The 19,428-nt window shown below is 37.1% G+C and overlaps 2 protein-coding genes across 17 annotated transcripts in view; one reads left to right on the top strand and one right to left on the bottom strand.

Annotated features, from left to right (window-relative positions):
* The first annotated feature begins 52 nt into the window (after positions 1–52).
* Positions 53–19,428, top strand: part of NIF3L1 (NGG1 interacting factor 3 like 1) — a 32,097-nt gene continuing 12,721 nt past the window's right edge. Inside the window, exons 1-5 of one of the 13 annotated variants that reach the window (XM_074364186.1) lie at positions 15,230–15,251; positions 15,826–15,993; positions 16,204–16,392; positions 17,097–17,548; positions 18,437–18,599. In XM_074364186.1, coding sequence (XP_074220287.1) covers positions 17,122–17,548; positions 18,437–18,599 — 590 coding nt within the window. In that variant the 5' untranslated portion in view covers positions 15,230–15,251; positions 15,826–15,993; positions 16,204–16,392; positions 17,097–17,121. The other 12 variants (XM_010971877.3, XM_045507995.2, XM_045507993.2 and 9 more) reach the window with 12 other exon arrangements.
* PPIL3 (peptidylprolyl isomerase like 3) lies at positions 6,121–15,182 on the bottom strand. Of its 4 annotated transcripts, none has more exons than XM_045507996.2 (7): positions 15,114–15,182; positions 14,191–14,271; positions 12,906–12,980; positions 11,758–11,851; positions 11,334–11,401; positions 8,556–8,674; positions 6,121–6,485 (listed from the first exon to the last, which is right to left on the bottom strand). In XM_045507996.2, exons 2-7 carry the CDS (start codon positions 14,191–14,193, stop codon positions 6,359–6,361), a joined length of 486 nt encoding a protein of 161 aa, XP_045363952.2. In that variant the 5' UTR covers positions 14,194–14,271; positions 15,114–15,182; the 3' UTR covers positions 6,121–6,358. The 4 variants fall into 4 exon arrangements, with proteins under 4 accessions (XP_045363952.2, XP_010970178.2, XP_045363954.2 ...); XM_010971876.3 differs by lacking the exon at positions 15,114–15,182 and adding an exon at positions 14,794–14,975; XM_045507998.2 differs by lacking the exon at positions 15,114–15,182 and adding an exon at positions 14,725–14,851.

The raw sequence follows: 19,428 nt of genomic DNA, 5'->3' as shown, positions 1-19,428 counted from the left end.
GCCGGCGCGCCTTGGCCGCCTCGTGCGCAGGCGCGGGCTCGGAAGCGCTGGGGCAGAAGGTGGAGGGAGGAAGAAGGGAGGTTGTTGGCGGCGGCGGCCATGTTGGCCAGGCTCTCCGTTCGGAGTGTGAGAAAACAGAGTAAGTGTTGGGGGGAAGAAACTCGTCCATGCTCTTTAAAATTCGCGCATGTGAACGCTAGAAATAAGGGAAAGTGAGGGAAGCAGATACAAAATAGCCTGTGCCCTGATGCAACTACTAAAACAATGCTTTAAAAAAAAAATGAAGCCACCTGCATTGAATAGAGCCTAATTAGTTACTGTCTAGATTTGGGCTTTTGCTAAGGTTTTGAGACCTATTTAAAACTAGTAAAATCTTTAGTGGCTGAGACCCACACGCACTGAAACTGAATTGGAAAGGTTTTCCCCAGGGTTTGAAAATTTGAAGAAATGTGAGCAAGAGCCTGGAGACAGGAAGTGGGGACTCTTCATAATTACGCAACATTTTCGCATTAAGCGAGCCTCTGCGATGTAAAGCTCAAGTAAACTGTAAAAGGGGAACAGGGAAAGTCATTAAGAGAGGACAGAATTATCATGAAGCAACTTCTGTACAAAATTCAAGCTGCGATTTCATACAACAAAGTAGTTGCTGATCCTGACCCCCCCACGCTCCGCCCCTTCTCCATTTTGTCACCTGAAAAAAAATCCTCACATAAGGCATTCAAACTTGGAAGAACACGTAAAATTATCACGCGTTACGTTAAAGCATAATTTTCTAGTCATTTGCACAGGAGAGCAACGTAGATAACCAGCCCAATACGGATTCACAACTACTGTCTGGTAGAGGATGAGGAATACACATTGCCAAATTTCCTCTTCTGATTTGCTTTTCTTAAGCCGCTTCTCCTAACAGATTTGAAAATGCTTTAAAACCATTAGTGTCCAAATTGTTACATGGGGTCAGGATCACTAAATATAAGGTAAATATTTCACCTGTGAGGGAGAAATTCCTCACAATAACTTGTAAAATGTATAGCTGTTCGGAATGTGTTTAACAGCATATTTAATTGTTAGGGAAACCTAGGGAATCCTAGTCTTTGGAGTTTAACAGCTAATCATGGTCATTGAGCTAAACACTGCATAGTTCTCAATCCTAACAACAGTCTACAAGATGGGCATCAACCATATTCTCTTACAGGGAAGAATTGCAGTGAATGACTGTGTAGAGAGAAATTTCTTTAGGAGAAAACACAGTAAAACTACAGGATGAAAGACTGAAAAAAATCTTGAACATATTGCCAAAACTGCTTTGCAGAATGGTTTTAAATGTAGCAAAGCTCGCATCCAACTAATTACTGATTTGGGATAAACTGAAAGTTTCATTAATGAAATTAGCTGTTTTAGTGTCTCAGTGCATGTTACGGGTTGAATGTTTGGAGGACAATGCCCTCCCTACCCCCACCCCCTACACGCACACTCATATGTTTAAGTCTTAACCCCTACTATTTCAGAGTGCGACTGTATTTGGAGTGTCAACTGAAAAAAGTGCACCAAGAAAAGGTGAGAGCTGTGAATTAAATGAGGACTATGGCCCAGGAGGCAGCTTCTCAGATTATTCTGAAGAACTGCTCAAAAGAGGTAGGTGGAGAGGTCAGTATTATATGTGATTTTAGTGAAGGGGGTTACATGCAGTCAGGCACACATTTTGGCAGAGGTTTGCTGCTAGTCTTGAGGAGCAGATGTCTCCTTGAGAGACTTGATAATGATTTTAGCGCTTTTCTACATGTGAGGAGGTGCAAGACACTGGGCTCATGAACTCTTCTGAAAATATTGGTCTGAGGGCTTGTTTTGCCAGTTTCTCCCAGAGCACAGAGTGCGTCATTCCTGATCTCCACCCTGAGCTCCTTTCAGGGTGTGTTGAAGATCAGTGACTCTACGGGCTAGTGACTTCATTCTTACAGAACCAGATGATAGGGTCTTTACCAAAGTAATTATGACTAAATGAGGTCATTAGGGAGGGCCCTAATCCAATTTAGCTGGTGTTAAATGAAAAGAGATTAGGATACACACACACACACAGGGGAAAGGTAATGTAGACAGGAGATGGTCATCTACAAGCCAAGGAAAAAGGCCTCAGAGTAAACAGCCCTCCCCACACCAACTTCTAGTCCCTAGAACTGTGAGAAAAATTTCTGCTGTTTAAGCCACCCAGTTTCTGGTACTTTGTTATGGCCACCCTAACTTAGTGTGTAACATTAAAAAATGTTATTTGGGTGGAAACTGAACTTGTAACTTTATTTTTTAATGAGTGGAATTGAACATTTTTTCTTTTCTCTTGTGACTTGCTCATTCATACCTTACTGGTTTTGATCATACAGTTCTCTTTTGTCCTTTTAAATTGCAAAAAAAGTTTTTTATTTTCATGTAGTTAAACCTAGTCCATCTTTGCTTTTGTCAAGTTTGTAAACTGAGAAATTCCATTCGTCTCCAGAGGAGTTCTTTGAAATGTTTTAAGTTTATTGTGTTTTCTTTAAAAAGCAGCTCTTTTATCCATGTGGAATTTTGGTGTATCCTGTGAGCTGAAGTTCTTTTGCTTTTTTTCATCCATGTCATTTATCAGTTATCCTAACACAATTTATGGAATAACTTCTCTTTTTTAAAATAATTTTGGATACTGCAGTAATTAAACTCCTATATACACTGCTTTTTATATTCTTGTTCTATTATTTTATTATTCCCTACACCATCAGTTTTAACATTTGCAACTTTATAAAGATTTGGGTCTCAGGCCAAAGGGAGGGGAGCAAGTGGGGACCTAGCAGTGGCCCCTCAGCAAAAACCTATCACAGGGGTGGGGAAAACAAACACGGCTCCTGCTGACTCCCCTTGTGGATCTCAGTTTGCTTCTTTTTATGGACCTCTTAACGGACAGATCGTAACCCTCCACAGAATGTCTGAATTCTTGCATTCTTTGCCCTCCCATCACTGGATTGATTCTTTTTTTTCCGTTTCTTTAAACCCAAACTCCCACCTCACATCATCTCTACAAAGTGTTCACAGTGAAACACATTTGGTCTGTTTTTAGATTCTTGAAGAATTAGTCTTTCATCAAGATGTTTAATGTATTTAAAGCTGGGAACCCATTGGGAGTTCACAAGTGCTGCATATGCTGGGTAGCAAAAGAAAAAAAAAAAAGGCTAAAACCCACACAAAACACTTTTTTAAAAAAAAGCAAATTTGCCAAGGTTTAGCTGCTCATTTACATTAGCGTGTGTGCATTTGTTCAGCCCCTGGTGGTGAGTTTTGTTTCTTTCTCTTCTTAAGACTGCGGTACAATGGGCATCAGGGACTCTGCTAAGCCTGGTGAATTGTGTTGCTAAGGGCACAGGGCCCCTTCAGCCCCCAGAAAATCATCCTAACAAGGAGGGAGGCCTCAACTACTCTGAGAAGAGAAATCAGATTTTGTTTTTTGAAATCAATTGGGATCTAAAGCTTGAAATAAATACTCATACTTTACATAGAAAAAAAAAGATTGGGGTTAATTCCTTTTTCATTATAATTTATTTATTTTTTTAATTTCCATTGTCATATATTCTAGATTTCCTTTAAAATTATTATGTGGCGTTCCCATCCACTACCTGAACCACAATTGGTACAAATTGAATGGAAAAGAACCATCAGTTTCCTTTTTAATTCACTAGTGAAATAGTAACTAATCTATCCAGTTCACTAAACTGATTAAAAGTTAAGTCCTGTGTATTAAAATGTATCGATGTACGTATCTTTTAGCTCCTTAGTGCTCTCATAGAGTAGGCATTGTCCTGTGCACCTTTGTTTCCAAATCTGGAAGCAGCTCAGTAAATTACTAGTTTTAGTTTTTCAAACAAAAATACATATCTTCCGAAATACCCAACATAAAAAAAATGCAAAAAAAAAAAAAAAATACATACACTCCCCCACACACAAAAACAAAACAAAAACCAAAATAGAGAAAAAAAATGCCTTACATAGGTAGCTTGTAAATGTATGCTAAATGGATTTGGAAATTTCCAAGTTCAACAAGGTATAAATTACAACTATTCAATTTGCCATTAACTAGAAGGTCTGCAGGCCTTCTACTCAAAAGAGAGCTCCAAACCAAGATTAAATAGGACTCAAGAATTCTAAGGGATAGGTCAGGTACAATTCTAGAGTGGTGAAGGAGGTTTCAGATATTGTTTGATTATATTATCCCTTAAACTCATCCAACTCCCTTTGCTGTGAAACCATAATTATCTGGCAACTTCTGATAGTCTGGATCAAGGGTTGCCAAACTTTCCTAAAGGGCCAGATAGTAAATATTCTAGGCTTGCAGCTTGCCGGCCATTTGGTATTTGTCACATCCAATCAACTCTGCTGTTGTAGCACAAAACAGCCAGAGGCATTATGTAAACAAATGGGAATGAGTTCCAAGAAGATGTTACTTGCAAAACAGGTAGCCAGTCTGAGAGCTGTAGTTTGCCAAACTCTGATCTAAATGGGGAACTATATTACTTTTGTTTTAAAGAGAATTTGAGTTGATCAGCAATATTCTAGTCTTCTAAGTAGTTCATATTTACTGCCAAGTAATACATGGAACAGAACTGCTAATGTGATCAGTGAACAGGTCAATTCAGTATGAGTGGACAGAAATCAGTGTTCTGGATTTTGATCCTCATGGTACCTACAAGAGGCCCAAGGTGGGCAGCCAGTATACCTCCTCATCTATGAGATACTTATGTCTATAACTGAGTAGACCTAAGAATGAGCTCTAAGAACTAAGAACTAAGAACTAAAAAGTCACCATGTTGGCACCACTAAAAAAATGGCAGTTTGGAATAAAAATTGAGGAATGTCAGTCAGTAAAAAAAATCCTGATAATCAGTGAAATCCTCTCAAGGGTGGTGACGAAAAATTCAGTGACATGTTTAGAAAAGAAAAATATCAAGTATAAGAAGTGGCAAACCAAATTCTGGCCCAAAAAAGCCTTAATGCTAATTCTAGATACTAATGATTAAATTTAAGTGATCAAATTAGTATAATTGGCCCCTTGGTTTAGTGGAAGGTATGGAGGGTACTGATAGTAACAAGAGTATAACTACAAATTAACTCCCAAACTGCAGTTAAGGAAGAATCAAAACATTAATTATATCAGCCATCTGCAGAAATGATACAAAACAAGAATTTTGCTATCAGTTTTAGTAATACCCAAAATCTAATCTAGGTGATTTAGACAGTGAGTGGGGCATAATTCTTGATCAAATCAATGGGAGAGCCTGCTAAATGGCTTGATTAGGTTAGAGCCCTGCTGTGGTAGGAGAGCAGCTTCCATTTACTTGCTTCAGAACACTTGTTACATGCCAGAAGTGTTACACATGTTATTTCATTTAATCCTCACAATAGTCATATGAAGGAATATTATTTATGGATGAGAAAATTAAAGCTTAGAAATGTTAACTTGCCTAAAGTCACTAGTAGGGGGCAGAGTTGTGGTTCAGACAGACTAGGACTCTACAACTAATTGTATTTTTCAAGTGGATTATCTGTGGAACTCTATCCTGCAATGTTTTAAAAGGTATACTTTATTTTTATTTTTTTTTCTGCCACTGCCTACTCCTAAAAGATACACTTAAAAAAAAGTTCCATGGGCAAATCAGTTGGGAAATTCTGAGTGTTTACTATACTCCAGGACTTCTCCAAGCCTTTATTATAAATTTAAAGTCCAGGGAAAACAGCAAATGGATTGACTGGCCTTTCTAGGCCATCTCTTTATCTGTCCTTCCTCTTTCTAACTGTACCAAGCGAATAAATTAATAGAAAATAATACTTCCAGAATGTGAACTATATATGAGGATGTAATTAGGTGCATCAAAAATGCCTGGACTTGAGACTCAGCATTTATCCTTTTTTTTTTTTTTTTTTTTTTTGGTTGGGGGAGGTAATTAGGCTTATTTATTTATTTAATTCTTAGAGGAGGTTCTGGGGATTGAACCCAGGACCTCATGCATGCTAAGCATGTGTTCTACCACTTGAGCTATCCCCTCCCCACCCCCAAGACTCAGCATTTAAGAATGAGTGTTTATATGTAGAAACAAATCTAAACAGGGTTTTTTTTTTTTTTTAATTAAACTTTAAAAAATACATTGGATAATAGTTACAGTAAAGAACATGCTATAAGAATAAGAGTAAAAACTGGCTCCCTTTGTTACCACCAACTCATAGAATATCCTACTGGTAAACAAGCAGCCGATGATGTAATCTCTTGACATAATTAACACTGGGTAAACCAAAATAGGTGTGATTCTTTAGTAGTCTGCCAAATATTTTTTCAGGTCTATTATAGCTACTGAGCAAATGGGTTGGCATGAATAGTTATGTCCTTAATGTGTACATCATTAAGAGGTCGATATGTCTTCTCATTGACTGGTAACTTCTCCAATTCATCTAGAGTCTCCAAACCATCTATTACCCTGAAAGAAAAACAATATCATGTTTGAACATTTTTTCTGAGATTGAAACATAATATCCAGATACCTATAGCAATTATACTCTCCCTAAGAAAAAAGAACCATGCCTCATAGTTCTTTGAATTCCCTAGTTGAGTGTATGATAAAATGCTGTGTTGATTTTCTGCCATAGGTATGGGCCAACATTCTTATGCCTTTAGACAACAATAGCAGTGGGCAGGAATATTTCCACTAATGTATCCAAACACTGTATTCTGCCTCATTCACACAAAATAGCTAAAAGTGGAGCCAATATAACCAGTCATAGGTTTTCTTTGCTATAGAAAATACCTAAAGAAAGTATGTAAGAATGACACCATCACCAGTTCTTCCCTACACTGAAGGTCCTGAAGTAAGTGGCCACTTTGCACTTTATTGTTTAAATATGGTGTTTTATTTTTTGCTTCTGGACAACTAAAAGCAGTCATTAGAATAGCAGAAAAGATAGTTAAGCCCACTTCCAGCAAGCTCATTTCATGTTTTTGCAAGAAAAAAAAATATTGAGAGCTGTATTTCAAATATGTTCTCGAAAGTTAGTCTGAAACATCTGCCAAGAAAATGTGGCTTTTTAGATTATACCTTTTAGTGCAATTCAAATCAATTCTCAAAACACAATGAACTTAAAAAAAAAAAGGTAACAGCAGGGAAATGTATAGCTCAGTGGTAGAGTGCACATTTAGCATGCACAAGGTCCTGGGTTCAGTCCCCAGTATCTCCATTAAAATAAATAAATAAATCTAATTACTGCACCCCAAAAAATAAATAAATAAAAATAAATTTTAAAAGAAGTATCAGATTTACATTTTATTTTACATTTCCACTAAAATGGTACTATAATCAAAAGCTTTTGATTTTACTCCCAAATGTAGGAGAATTAAGGTCTTTAAATCGTTAAGTTTTAAAGGCTTTCCTACCTTCTAGGTCAGTAACAGAAACAGAGGATACAGGAAACAAATCTCAGGCAAAAAAAAAAAAAAAAAAAAAAAAAAAGAGAGAAAAAAAGGGCATGTAGCATTGAGGTAAGTCTAGTTAAGTATCTGGGACATGGGCCCCTTTGGGAACCAGTGGAAAGCTGTCTATCATGTTCCCAAAAAAACTGTGTGTGCATTTACACAAAACACAATTTCAAGGAGTTACTAGACCGAAGGTTAAGAATCCTTGTCCTAAAGTATAGTTTTGTTACAAATCATGTAAAATAAGTCCTGGTAATTACTGATCAGTAATTCTGAATGGTAGGTTAGGGAGAAAATAAAAGGAAAGGAATCTAGATTATCCATATACACACAAAAACTATTACAGGCTGTAAAATTCCTCTTCGTTGATTATTATTAATCTATAAATTAGACATGATATGGAAGGAGAAAGAAAGTTGCTGACTCTTGTATTTTTAAGTAACCTAGGTTGGCATCTGAACCATTGTTTTAGATAAAACAAACCCTAGAACTGTGCCTTGGTTTATGGAGTATAGTAAATATTTGTTGACAAACTGACTTTCTGTTGATTTATAAAAGCAATTCCCAGGTACAGTTCTTGTAATGGATATTCTGGCAGAGACTGCTGAACACCTCCCTAGGATCCAGTCTCCCCTTCTTTTTTTAATTATCATTTTTTAATCTTTATTTTATTTTTTTATTTTGGGGTGTTTTTGGAGGGGAGTGATTAGGTTTATTTATATTTATTTTTAGAGCAGGTACTGGGGATTGAACCTAGAACCTTGTGCATACTAAGCATGCAGTCTACCACTTGAGCTATACCCTCCCTTGTCCCCTTATTCACAGAAGCCTGATTTTATTGAGTCCACCCCAGTCCATCTTTTTTAAGCCACTGTAATTCAGATCTGTTAGCTGCTGCAATATGCTATTCTTAATGAAAACAGATAAATGACTGCTAACTTGCATAATAATCCTGAAAAAAAGTACTGGCCCCTCTTTTACAAAATAAGGAAACTGATTCTGAGAGAAATTTTAAGTTTCCTGAGGTCACAGGGCTAGACTTAGTGGTAGACTTAAAGAAAACCATAACCAGAATACTCACTTTCCGAACACTGTGTATTTCATGTCCAGATGTGGCTGCTTGCCATAGGTGATAAAGAACTGAGATCCACTGGTGTTTGGGCCATTATTAGCCATAGATACAACACCTCTAACATTGTGCTGAAAAAGAGAGACCACACTATTAATTTAACTGTGTCTTTACATAAGTATCCCCAAAATAGGACTAAAACAAGACATGTACTCTTTACTTTTCCAATATTTAAGGGATCAAGAAAACATCTAATCAGCTTCTATTAGGGCTAGTCCAAATATTCAGTTTCTGTATTATCTGTATCTCTGAAAACTTGTATGTAAATTGTTTATATATCCAATCATATTCCACAATTAATTTCATTTTCACTTTGGAAAAGTACAGCCACAAACACTTTTGGCAATAGCAGTATATGATAGAAATAATCCTTACATTTATATTAAGTAACAGTGTGCTGGCATGAGACAAATGATCAGGCAGACAACAAAACCAAAATCCCCATAATCTCTTCACACATACAGTGGACTCTGGATAGTTTCTTTATCTGTAAAACAAGGGAGTTTGGACTATTCAGGGGTTTATTCATAATTCAAATGCTCACAAGGCTCAGCAAATAATAAATTGATAAGTGGGCAGAATATAAACATGCCCAATTTTACCCATGCCCATGAATGTAAGAGAGTGGTCGGATCTGGCAAAAGGAATAATGTATCTCTTGCCTCATGACATTTACAATATTTTTGGAACCAATGGCCATAGAGAATGCATCTGCGGGTCTTCCACCTATGGGCAGTTAGTTCATAACCCCAGCACTGGATGATCTAAGGAAGGCCTCATCGAGCTCTAACATTCATTATATAAGGGACTACGTACACTTTACTGATAAGATTGAAGACAGATAGGACCACATTACCGAGGGGTGCCCAAATATAAGTAACTCAATGATTAGCTATTCGTCAGGGGACCCAAATGAGACAAGCCACAGAGATGCAGCTACATTGAGATACTAATGCTTTATTGTCTCCCTAAAAGGTGACCTCCAATCAAGTATAGTATTTGATACATACATAAGAATGTATGTACCACTTACAGCTTAATAAAATAAGCACTCATCAACCTGTTTCCAAACTATAAGAAGTAAAATTTATCAAACTGTTGCATATGCCTATGTGCTCCTCTCAGCTATCACCTTAGCCTCTCCAACAGGTAAACATTATTCTAATATCTTTATACCTACTTAAACAATATATTGTTTCCTTTCATTCATTTCTGAGCTCAATAAAATAGCATCATACTATTTGTAGCCTTCTGGGAAATGCTTTCTACACTTAATATTATGTTTCTAAGATACATATATGTATATATAGCTATAGTTCTGATTTCTTTTACTGCTGTATAATATTTTACAATTGAATATATTACAATTTGTCCATTTAAAGATTAATTGACATTTGGGTTGTTTTGTACAACCCTAGGAACACTGTTGTACATGTTTCCTGGTGCACACATGCAAGAGTTTCTCTAAGGTAAACACTTGGGAATGGAATTTCTGGGTTAGAGTATATGAATATTCAATGCACATTCTCAACTGTGGTATATAAGAAAATAGTTCTTAACCTTGGCTACATAGGAATCACCAGAGAACCTTAAATTATAATCATGGTCCTAATCAGTTCTACTGACTTTTTCTCTAGATTTAGGAGGTAAGGCCCTAATCTTTTATATTTTTAAAACTTCCATAGGTGAGTCTGTAGCAGCAAAGTTTGAAAACCACTGGTATAGGATAGCAGATTAGTACCATGGAAGCAGTCAATAATTAATGCCTAAAAAATTGTTTTGTTTCCAATTCAGGAAAAGGATGACTTCTTAAACAATTTATCACCTCCCAACCCAAACTTTGTAACAATATTTCTTTATGATAGAAAAGCCAAAAGATAAACTACTCTGAGTTCCCCCATCTAGAGATAAAAACTGCAGTGAATAATTTTCAGAAGTTTTGCTGAGTATATTTTACTATAACTGAAATATAATATACTAAATTATATATTTTGATTGATGAGAATTGATCTCTTTTTTTCTAATTATAAAGTTATCATTCTATGCACGTACAAGTTTGAAAGATCACAAAATAAATTGTTAACTGATGTCTTCTCTAAGGAGTGGAACTGATTTTTTTTTTTTAAAAAAAGGTATGTACTAGTTTCTTAACTTTAGAAAAAAATTTCTTTAAAAAGTTTGAAAAATACAAAAAAAAAAAAACCCCAAAGGAAATATAAATATCTAATTTTACCATGCTGAAGATTTATTTATATGCACTTCTTTTTAACCTAGTTGAGATCTACCACAGACAAAGTTAATTCAGGAATATTCAAACATTTAACAAAAGATGATAAAAGTTGGAGACTGATAATGGGCATTATTGCCACCAGGAGGTCTGATAGTCTTTCCTTCCCACTCTCAAAAAAGACCAATGATTCATGTCATTCAACATGAATTTTGTAGTGAGTCATTAAGCCCCTTAGGTATATTACTGATTTAAAATTTCAGATTGGACCAAAAGATGAGCTCACTTTGTGTCAAGATCCGTGTGATGGTGAGATTCCAGTATATATTAGGCTAGAACTGCCATTTATATCTTCTTCCTGACATCATTTATCAAGTGTGCAAAAAATACCAAAAAAGTGTATTTGTTTACTAATTATTTTAACTTGTATTACTACAACATATGTATCAAAGTTCCCATAAACAAGGCATGAAAAAATAGATTTTGAAGTATTTCAGATATACCTTAAGATATTCACTGTATTCATCCTCAAACTTCTTGCCCCAGATACTGTTACCTCCTCTTCCCGTACCTGTATTACCAGACAAATAAATGAAAAGAAGTATTTAATTAAAGTTGAAAAAGGGTTCATTTTCTAAACATAAGGGCTAGTTTACATAGTATAACTCTTAAATACAAATAAAATTTGATATGTCCTCTTACTTCCCAAAATTTAACTTTAAAGATCAGAAAAATAAAATGTCTCTACAAAAACCAAAAACTCTCCCTCCTTTATCAATATTTTTCATATTTTAGGGCTCAGTGCTAGTAGCTTCTGCTTAAAAATAAGTTATAAAAACTCCACATTCTTTTATTTGTCTATTTTTTTGTCTATTCTCTTCTTCACACTGTGTACCCAATTCCCTAGATATTATTGGGATAACTTACCTGTCGGATCTCCCGTTTGAACCATGAAACCCTTGATATTTCTATGAAATATACAGCCATTGTAGTAATTACTGGCACAAAGAGCCAAGAAATTCTGAAGAGAATAAAAATAACGATTGAGATATGATGTAGCAGAAACACATTTAAGATAAGGAACCAACTGTATTTATTGAAAACACCACAAAAGCATATTTAAACTATGTCTTTTTAAGGCATTACTTTAGACAATGTCACTTCCCTGCCTAAAACATTTAAATAGCTTTCTTCTGCTCTTGGACTAAAACACAAAGTCCTCAGCAGAGTCTAACAAGGCCTGCATGACCTGGCCTACACTTCTACATCTCAAAATGACAGTATACTCTTCCCTGCTGCTTACTATGCTAACCCCATCAGCCTTCTGAAAATTCATCTAAAAAAGGCAGACTTTCCCACCTTGAGGCCCTCGTACCTGCTATCTCTATGCCTGGAATGTTCTTTTTATAAGTCTTTGCATGGAGATGCCTTCATTACATTTCACACTCAGTTTTTAAAGTATAACTTCCTTGGCTAGGCTTGCCCTCCTTTTAAATAAATCATTTCCCATTATTCTCTATCTCAATACTTCATTTTCTTCAAAGCATTGTCAACCTTTAGAAATGCTTTTTTTCTGGAAATAATTTTTACCCCACCCCCCACCCCCAGCCTATCTTCCCAGGTAGAATAATAGCTCCACAAGAGCAAGGAATGTCTCTTGTTCATCACTGTGTTTCAGATACGGGCAAGACAGCCTTTCACAAATAAATTGTTGAATTAATGAATATACATAGCTGACTCTTTCCTTCCATCCTTGTCATTTAAAAAAGTGAAATAATGTATGGAACAGTTCTATTACCTAATATCTAATGATTATTTACATTTCCTGAGGAAAACAAGCTAAAAGAAAAAGATACCAGCTACTCTATGGTTAGAGAAAAATTATCTAACTTTTCTTTGTCCACCTTTGGTATCAGAAAAGGAAGTGGAAATGAGGCCAGAAATTATGATTGGTGGTTTTTCTTGACAATGGTTTTTATAGAAAAGTTTTTTTTATGTTAAGTTAGATGACTCAATTTCAAAATAGTTATCCTGTTGCATTAACTCATTTTTCATATGTACATTATGGTACTCACTTCACATGTTTTGGGTGTCCTCTCACAGAAGATTTCTATTTTAATATCACCTACGTCTGTATGCAATGTCACCGACTAAAAAAGAGAGGGAGAGAACATGAGAAAAAAAATGAGATTTCTTCAAGTGACTTTATGCACTTTATCATCTCCGTAACTAGATACTAAAGATGATAAACTGAACAAAAATAAAAAGAAACACCATTACAGAGATGACCTGTTCACATAGTAGCTCTGAGAGATAAGTTGTATTTCTTCAAAATTTATTTCATCAGTAGAAAAAAAACTCCAGAAGATAAATATGAATGGTAAGGTAAAATGGTATCTATGCTAAAAATTTAGGAGCAAATATTGTGATGGAAATAATTACATTAAATTTGAATTTTTCATAAATAAAAATATTTTTATGTTAGCATTACTGATTTAAATGGCAATTCACTAAATCATTAATATTTATTGAAAAACAGACAATGAGTTAAATGAATTAGGAAAAAAAATTTTTTAATGAAGGTGCTGGGGATTGAACCCAGGACCTTGCACATGCTAAGGACGTGCTCTACCACTGAGCTATACTATACACCCACTAAGAAAATGAATTTTACATAGTTTTCACCATTTCCCTTATGTAATTTAATTGTGAGAGACAGTTAAAAGACAATTTCTTTCTACACTAAAGACAACAGACATAAAAAGCGTAAGTGTTCCCAGATCCTAAATGTGCAGAGGTTAACCATAGGGCTCTTGCTTGCTTGTTTGTTTAATCTGTTGTTTTGGTAGCTAGAATACTCCTTTTGTTGCTCCATTCCAGAAAGGGTAGAAAACTATTCTGAGGCTTCCTTTTTAATTTCACTTCTTTTTTACAAAAATATCTAGTAGTGAGAGTTATGACTAGGTTGAACAGAGGGCAGGAGTATGAGTGTAAATGTGTGTGTGGTGGAGGTGGGGCACAACGCTTTTCTTCCAGTTAAGCTCTAGCTGCCCTCCTTAGATCATGCGCAAAATTGTTCAGTTAAAATTACCACACCTGGCTACACTCTTCCACTCCTGCAACACCTTCTTCCTATCTCTATCCACTTTGTAATCAATCTTTTTCCATAAAAGGTAAATTGTGTGTTTTAAGTGAAAAACAAAGATTTAAAGTTATTTCGCTTATTTCTGGTTTTGTTTAGAATAATTTTACACTGTATCCTTTCTCTATCTTGTCATTGCAATTTCCATGCAGTTTTATTTCCCTTGAATTTCTAAAAATTACTTATAATGAAAGACATAATAATTCTATAAAACTTACCATTTTTCTTCTGATAGTTTCAGGAAGTACTTACTGTTTGTTACTTTCTCAGTTTATTGGGATAAGTTTAAAAATGAGTCTCTACAAAAGAAAAAAAATAAAGTTCATTTCCTTAACTCAAACATGCTCATCTTTTACTAAATATTTAAAAGAAAAACTCTCGAAGTACACTCTCCCCACTCCGACCCCATCCCCGGCAAGTAATAAAAATCCGGTTATGGAAACGGATGAGGCTATCTTACACAACTTAAACCCCTCAACCTCTTACTTCCCCTGTTCACTCTTCTTTTAAGAGCCTCCTTGCAAGTTCTCTAACAAGGCGGGATATTCCCGCCTTGGGATCTAGGCACTGGGGGTTCACTTTACCTGAAATGGTTATTTTCCTCACCAAGCCTCTGCTCAAAAGTCAGGTCTCACTGACCTGATTAACTCCATTTAAAGCTGCCTTAATTTCCTTTACCCATAACGCTTAGTACTAATACACTATATGCTTTATTGTCTTATTTCAACACCTTACCCGTCCAGGAAACTCACTCGAAAAACACAGCACCCTGCAAGCATTTGAGTTAAGTGAATGAAAGAATAAGTGACTTTACACCGTACCTACTTAACCACTTCGATTAGCACAGCTGTTGTTAAAACAGCAAAGACGCAATCGCGGGTGCCCCCTTGGGTCTGTATTTTCGAAACTAGTTTCTTCAGGCACCGGAAGTCGAGAAGGGGACCCATTTGCGAGAACGCCCCTCGCCTGCTCGCCTCCTTCTTCCTCCCCGCCTCCTCCCTCCGATCTCAAACCAAAAGGACCAGAACTAGGGAGACAATGTAATTTATCCCCACCAGAACACTTCTGGCCGCGAAAGGGGGGCTCGCTTAATAATTACACTAGGACAAGAAGCATAATTCTGAGCAACCTCTAGAAATACCTCGGACTCAGATGTAAAATGGGAAAGCCCACTTCCGCCTGGTTCCTCCCACCCCCGCCGGGTTCCTCCCACCCCCGCCCACTACGCCAAGAAGTTCCGCGCAGGACCGGAAGTAGCGCTCGCGCAGTCCCGGAACTGGTGAGTCTTGGGCGAATTACGTTTCAATGTGGGTAGCTAAGGCCTTGGCGGTAGGCCGTGGTCCGTGTAGGCTGTAGTTATGGGGGTGCTGTGGGGCAAGGCGGCCGGGGACAAGCCAGGCGGAGAGAACCGGCTGGCCGCACGAGAGCATAAGGCTCTAGAGGGGACAGGGTCCTGACTCACGGGCTTACCGACCATGCCACCTGGGCTCTTCATTGTCCTGGAAAAGGCCTGAAGTGGAACTGAGACAAGAGGGCGCAGTTTTAAGGCTGTAAACTAGGCCCTGCTAATTGTATTAACAGTGCTGACTTGGCCAGGCATTTTTCCACGGTTTATTTTTTAATTCTGCGACAACAGTGTGAGCTGGGCACTTTTTTCCATTCTTCAGAGGTGGTAACCGCGGAGGTAGAGTAATCTGATACAAAGCTCTGGCTCTGGGAGTCAGTCTGGTTTTAGTCATTGTTCTCACTGTGCTCTGCTGCCTCTCACTGTTGTGGCTTCATGCTACGTAGCTTCGTAGGAAATGGGGGGGTATTTTATTAATAATTTCCAACGGTTCGTTTATATGTAACAGGAGATAATTCAGAACCAGCGTGGTGGCCCACTAGAGCTTCACTTCTGCGCTTGCCAGATTAAGAAGAGTCTGGAAAGTAGTGTGGTATAAGGACCCTTCGAAAATCTTCCATGATCCTGGCTCTAGCGGTTTGTGGAGGCTCTGCATCTCTCCGAACCGCGTATTTAAGTACTCACATTAAATATTAAATATTTTTGCTGTAGAAATACTGAAAAAAATTTGCTTTTCAAATCATTGGGCTATGAATATTCCATGTTCACAATTGATTATGCTTGTTATTTTGCATATTATTAAATGCTTTTTTTCAAGAACAATAATGTTCGTAGATACTAAATTTAAGAATGGAGTTGACAGTGTTGTCTTTTGTTTTGGATATAGCTGTCTAGAAGGCTGACAGACTGTGTGGGCAGAATACCCTGCAACTTAACCTCCCCCACCTCGTGAGCCAGCCCTTTGTGTGGCAGGCGTTGATTCAGGGGCAGCAGCTGCTGCCCTTTACTGCCTGGACCCTGCCCATTCCTAGAGTGACCCACTTATGCATCCCATGATTCTGGCTGCTGATCTATAGTATGTTTACTGTTTTTGATAAAGCACTTTTTAATGTCAAGATATACCACCCTTAACTCCACATTCTGCTCTCATGGGGGAATGGAGAATGTGTCAATTTGTGCAGTGAGCATTTAGTGCTGGCCTGTGATGATGATACCGAGATACAGAAAAGAGTTCCTGTTCTCCAGTAGCTTTAGCGTCCTGGAGGAGACAGACAAACAGGAATATAACATTATAAGAATAACTAGGACAGAAGCAGGTGTGGGGCAGGGAGTGGGAGACACTGAAAAGACAGGTTTGTCAAGAAAAACTTTATTTAGGAAGTCGAAGGGAAATTAGAAAAAAGGGTAATACTTAAAGAAGTAGAGAAGGGAGGAGGTGGTTGAAGCAAGTTTGGGGAGAACAATAGCAAGGTTGCGTGTGGGCCAGGGAGGAGGGGATGGGCGTAAGTGTGTATTATGTACCAGGCTTGTGCGAGGAGACTGAAACATACTAATCCATTTACTCCTTTTGGGTGGCCTGTGAGGTAAATTTTAGTATCTCTACTTTGTAAATGAGAAAACAAGCTTGGAGAGGTTAAATGACTTACTTATGATACCATGTGTAGGCAGTGTTTAAACCCAGGTATGTGTGGCTACAGCTCTTTTGCTCATGTGCTTTGCTGCCTCAGAGGTCTGAGTTTTAAGTGTACATGTGTTCCATTTTCTGTGTTTTCACTTCAGATACTCAGTTTTACCTGATTTCTGTATGTTGTCATCTCGTGTCCGCCTGGTCCCCACGACAGTCCGTTCCCTGATCTGCAGTTCTTCCCGTTCCTTCATGGATTTGAAAGCTCTCCTTTCATCCTTGAATGACTTTGCATCCCTCTCATTTGCTGAGAGTTGGGACAATGTTGGATTACTGGTGGAACCAAGCCCACCACACACTGTAAACACACTCTTCCTGACCAATGACTTGACAGTGGAAGTGATGGAGGAGGCGCTGCAAAAGAAGGCTGATCTCATCCTCTCTTACCATCCGCCTATTTTCCGACCCATGAAACGCATTACCTGGAAAAGCTGGAAGGAGCGCCTGGTGATCCAGGCTCTGGAGAACAGAGTTGCAATCTACTCTCCTCACACGGCCTATGACGCTGCTCCCCAGGGAGTCAACAACTGGTTAGCTAAAGGGCTTGGTGAGAAGCTTCTTGTTCTTTCGTGTTTAGTATTTTTCCTACCAATGCTTTGGCATTTTAGAATGTCTTTCCAATGTGTTTTAACTGCTTTAGGGGTAGGGACCATTATTCTATTTTTATATGATATATTTAAAAATAATCTTGCAGAACTCTGGCAATTAAATTGCATTTGAAAAATGAAATTTTTATCGTTAATGAATAAGGAGAGCATAGGAAATCTTCATTTTTGACTGAGTTTTGTGATTCCTCACTCATGTGGCACAGTGCCTAGCACTTGGGCAGTCCAGAAATGCTGCTTAAATTAAAGGCTCAGGCCTTTTTAGAATTTAATTCACATGTCAGTCAAATAGACAGTTTTAATTGAATGCTTACTTATGACCACAGTGAGGGAATTTAACAAGTGTGTTTTAGTTTTATTTTTAGGAAGTCTTTTTAGTTTACTCATTTGGGGCTGAAGCTTTTATGATGATATAATCTGGATTAATGTGGTCAAGCAGATAATGAGCATTTGCAGTTTGAATCATGGTTTACATGAGTAAATTTAGTGAGCAGTCACAATTCTATATGTCCTTTAAAAATTCATGAGTCAGAAAAAAAAATTTCATGAGTCAGTCTTTCTTGTCCAAGTTTTTGTGACATTTAAGAGTCTTCTGGAAAATAATTCTGAAAATAAATTTGATTTTGTATGTCTGTAGTAAATCCTAAATTATGGGAGCTATTGGATGTCTATGTTAGGGATATGTATATGTGTGTGTATTATATAAGCATCTGACAATGAGTCTTTTGAAAAATACTCATTTCTTAGAAGTTTTGCCCATAATCGTTTATCTTTTTAATTTAAAAAAAAAACTCCACAAAAACTCCAGCTCCTGACAATTTTTCTTCTAGGAGTTTGTACCTCCAGGCCCATCCATCCTTCCAAAGCTCCTGACTATCCCACGGAGGGAACACACAGAGTAGAACTCAATGTTACACACACCCAGGACCTGGACAGAGTCATTTCTGCAGTGAAAGGAATTGCAGGTGTTTCTGTCACTTCTTTTTCTGCGAGGTACGATGTGCTTTCCTCTTTTTCATGTTTGTTCATTTGTGAGGATCTTCTTTATAAATTCCATAGCCTTGTTATTTTAGTTTGCAACAAATTATTTTCCCTTGGTGGGTTTACAAAGCAGTATACTTATTTGCATATGGGTTCTTGAAGAAGAAAAATGTGAGACCTTTTCAAAACAGTAAAAATGATAAGTAACACTAATTGACAATTTTCTACGTGGGAGGAGCTATACTTCACATCTTACAGTATATCTAATCCTGGCGATGTTGAAAGGGAGGTATTTTTCCCTTAGGGTATATGGATAAACCCTAGTGATATACTGATGACATAGGTTTACTTTTATCTGTTCCCAGCAAATGATGATTCCCAAACACTTGAAAGGGAAAAATACATTAAAGTGCCTCTTACAAGCTCAATCATTTCTTTAATTAAGGTTGAGATACCAAAATGTTGCCTCCTAGGAGATTTTCTTTTAGGCTAATTTATCCTAATGTCTGCTGAAGCTTCATAAAAGACAAGTTAAACAAAGCTAGGACTTAATAACTGTTTAAAAACAAAGAAAGTGACTTTTTAATAAAACGGAGATTTATATCAGGCTACACCAAAAAGTGACTCTTTAATGAGTAGTTTTTAAATGTGGATATCTTATAGTAAAATCATTTTAAATGTCCTCTAATACTACTGGGGAATTTCAAGAATCTCAAGGAAAATTAGATTCCAGTCATAGATGTTTTTTAACCATCCTAAAATACTGTGTAAATACTGAAATAAAAAGAAAATTACACCAATAAAGCATGAAAAATTCAAATGACAACGGGTCTTCCTTGTC

This window comes from Camelus bactrianus, chromosome 5 (genome assembly GCF_048773025.1).
Source record: "Camelus bactrianus isolate YW-2024 breed Bactrian camel chromosome 5, ASM4877302v1, whole genome shotgun sequence".
In the NCBI taxonomy this organism is placed as follows: domain Eukaryota; kingdom Metazoa; phylum Chordata; class Mammalia; order Artiodactyla; family Camelidae; genus Camelus; species Camelus bactrianus.
This window is presented reverse-complemented; position numbering and strand designations above follow the sequence as displayed.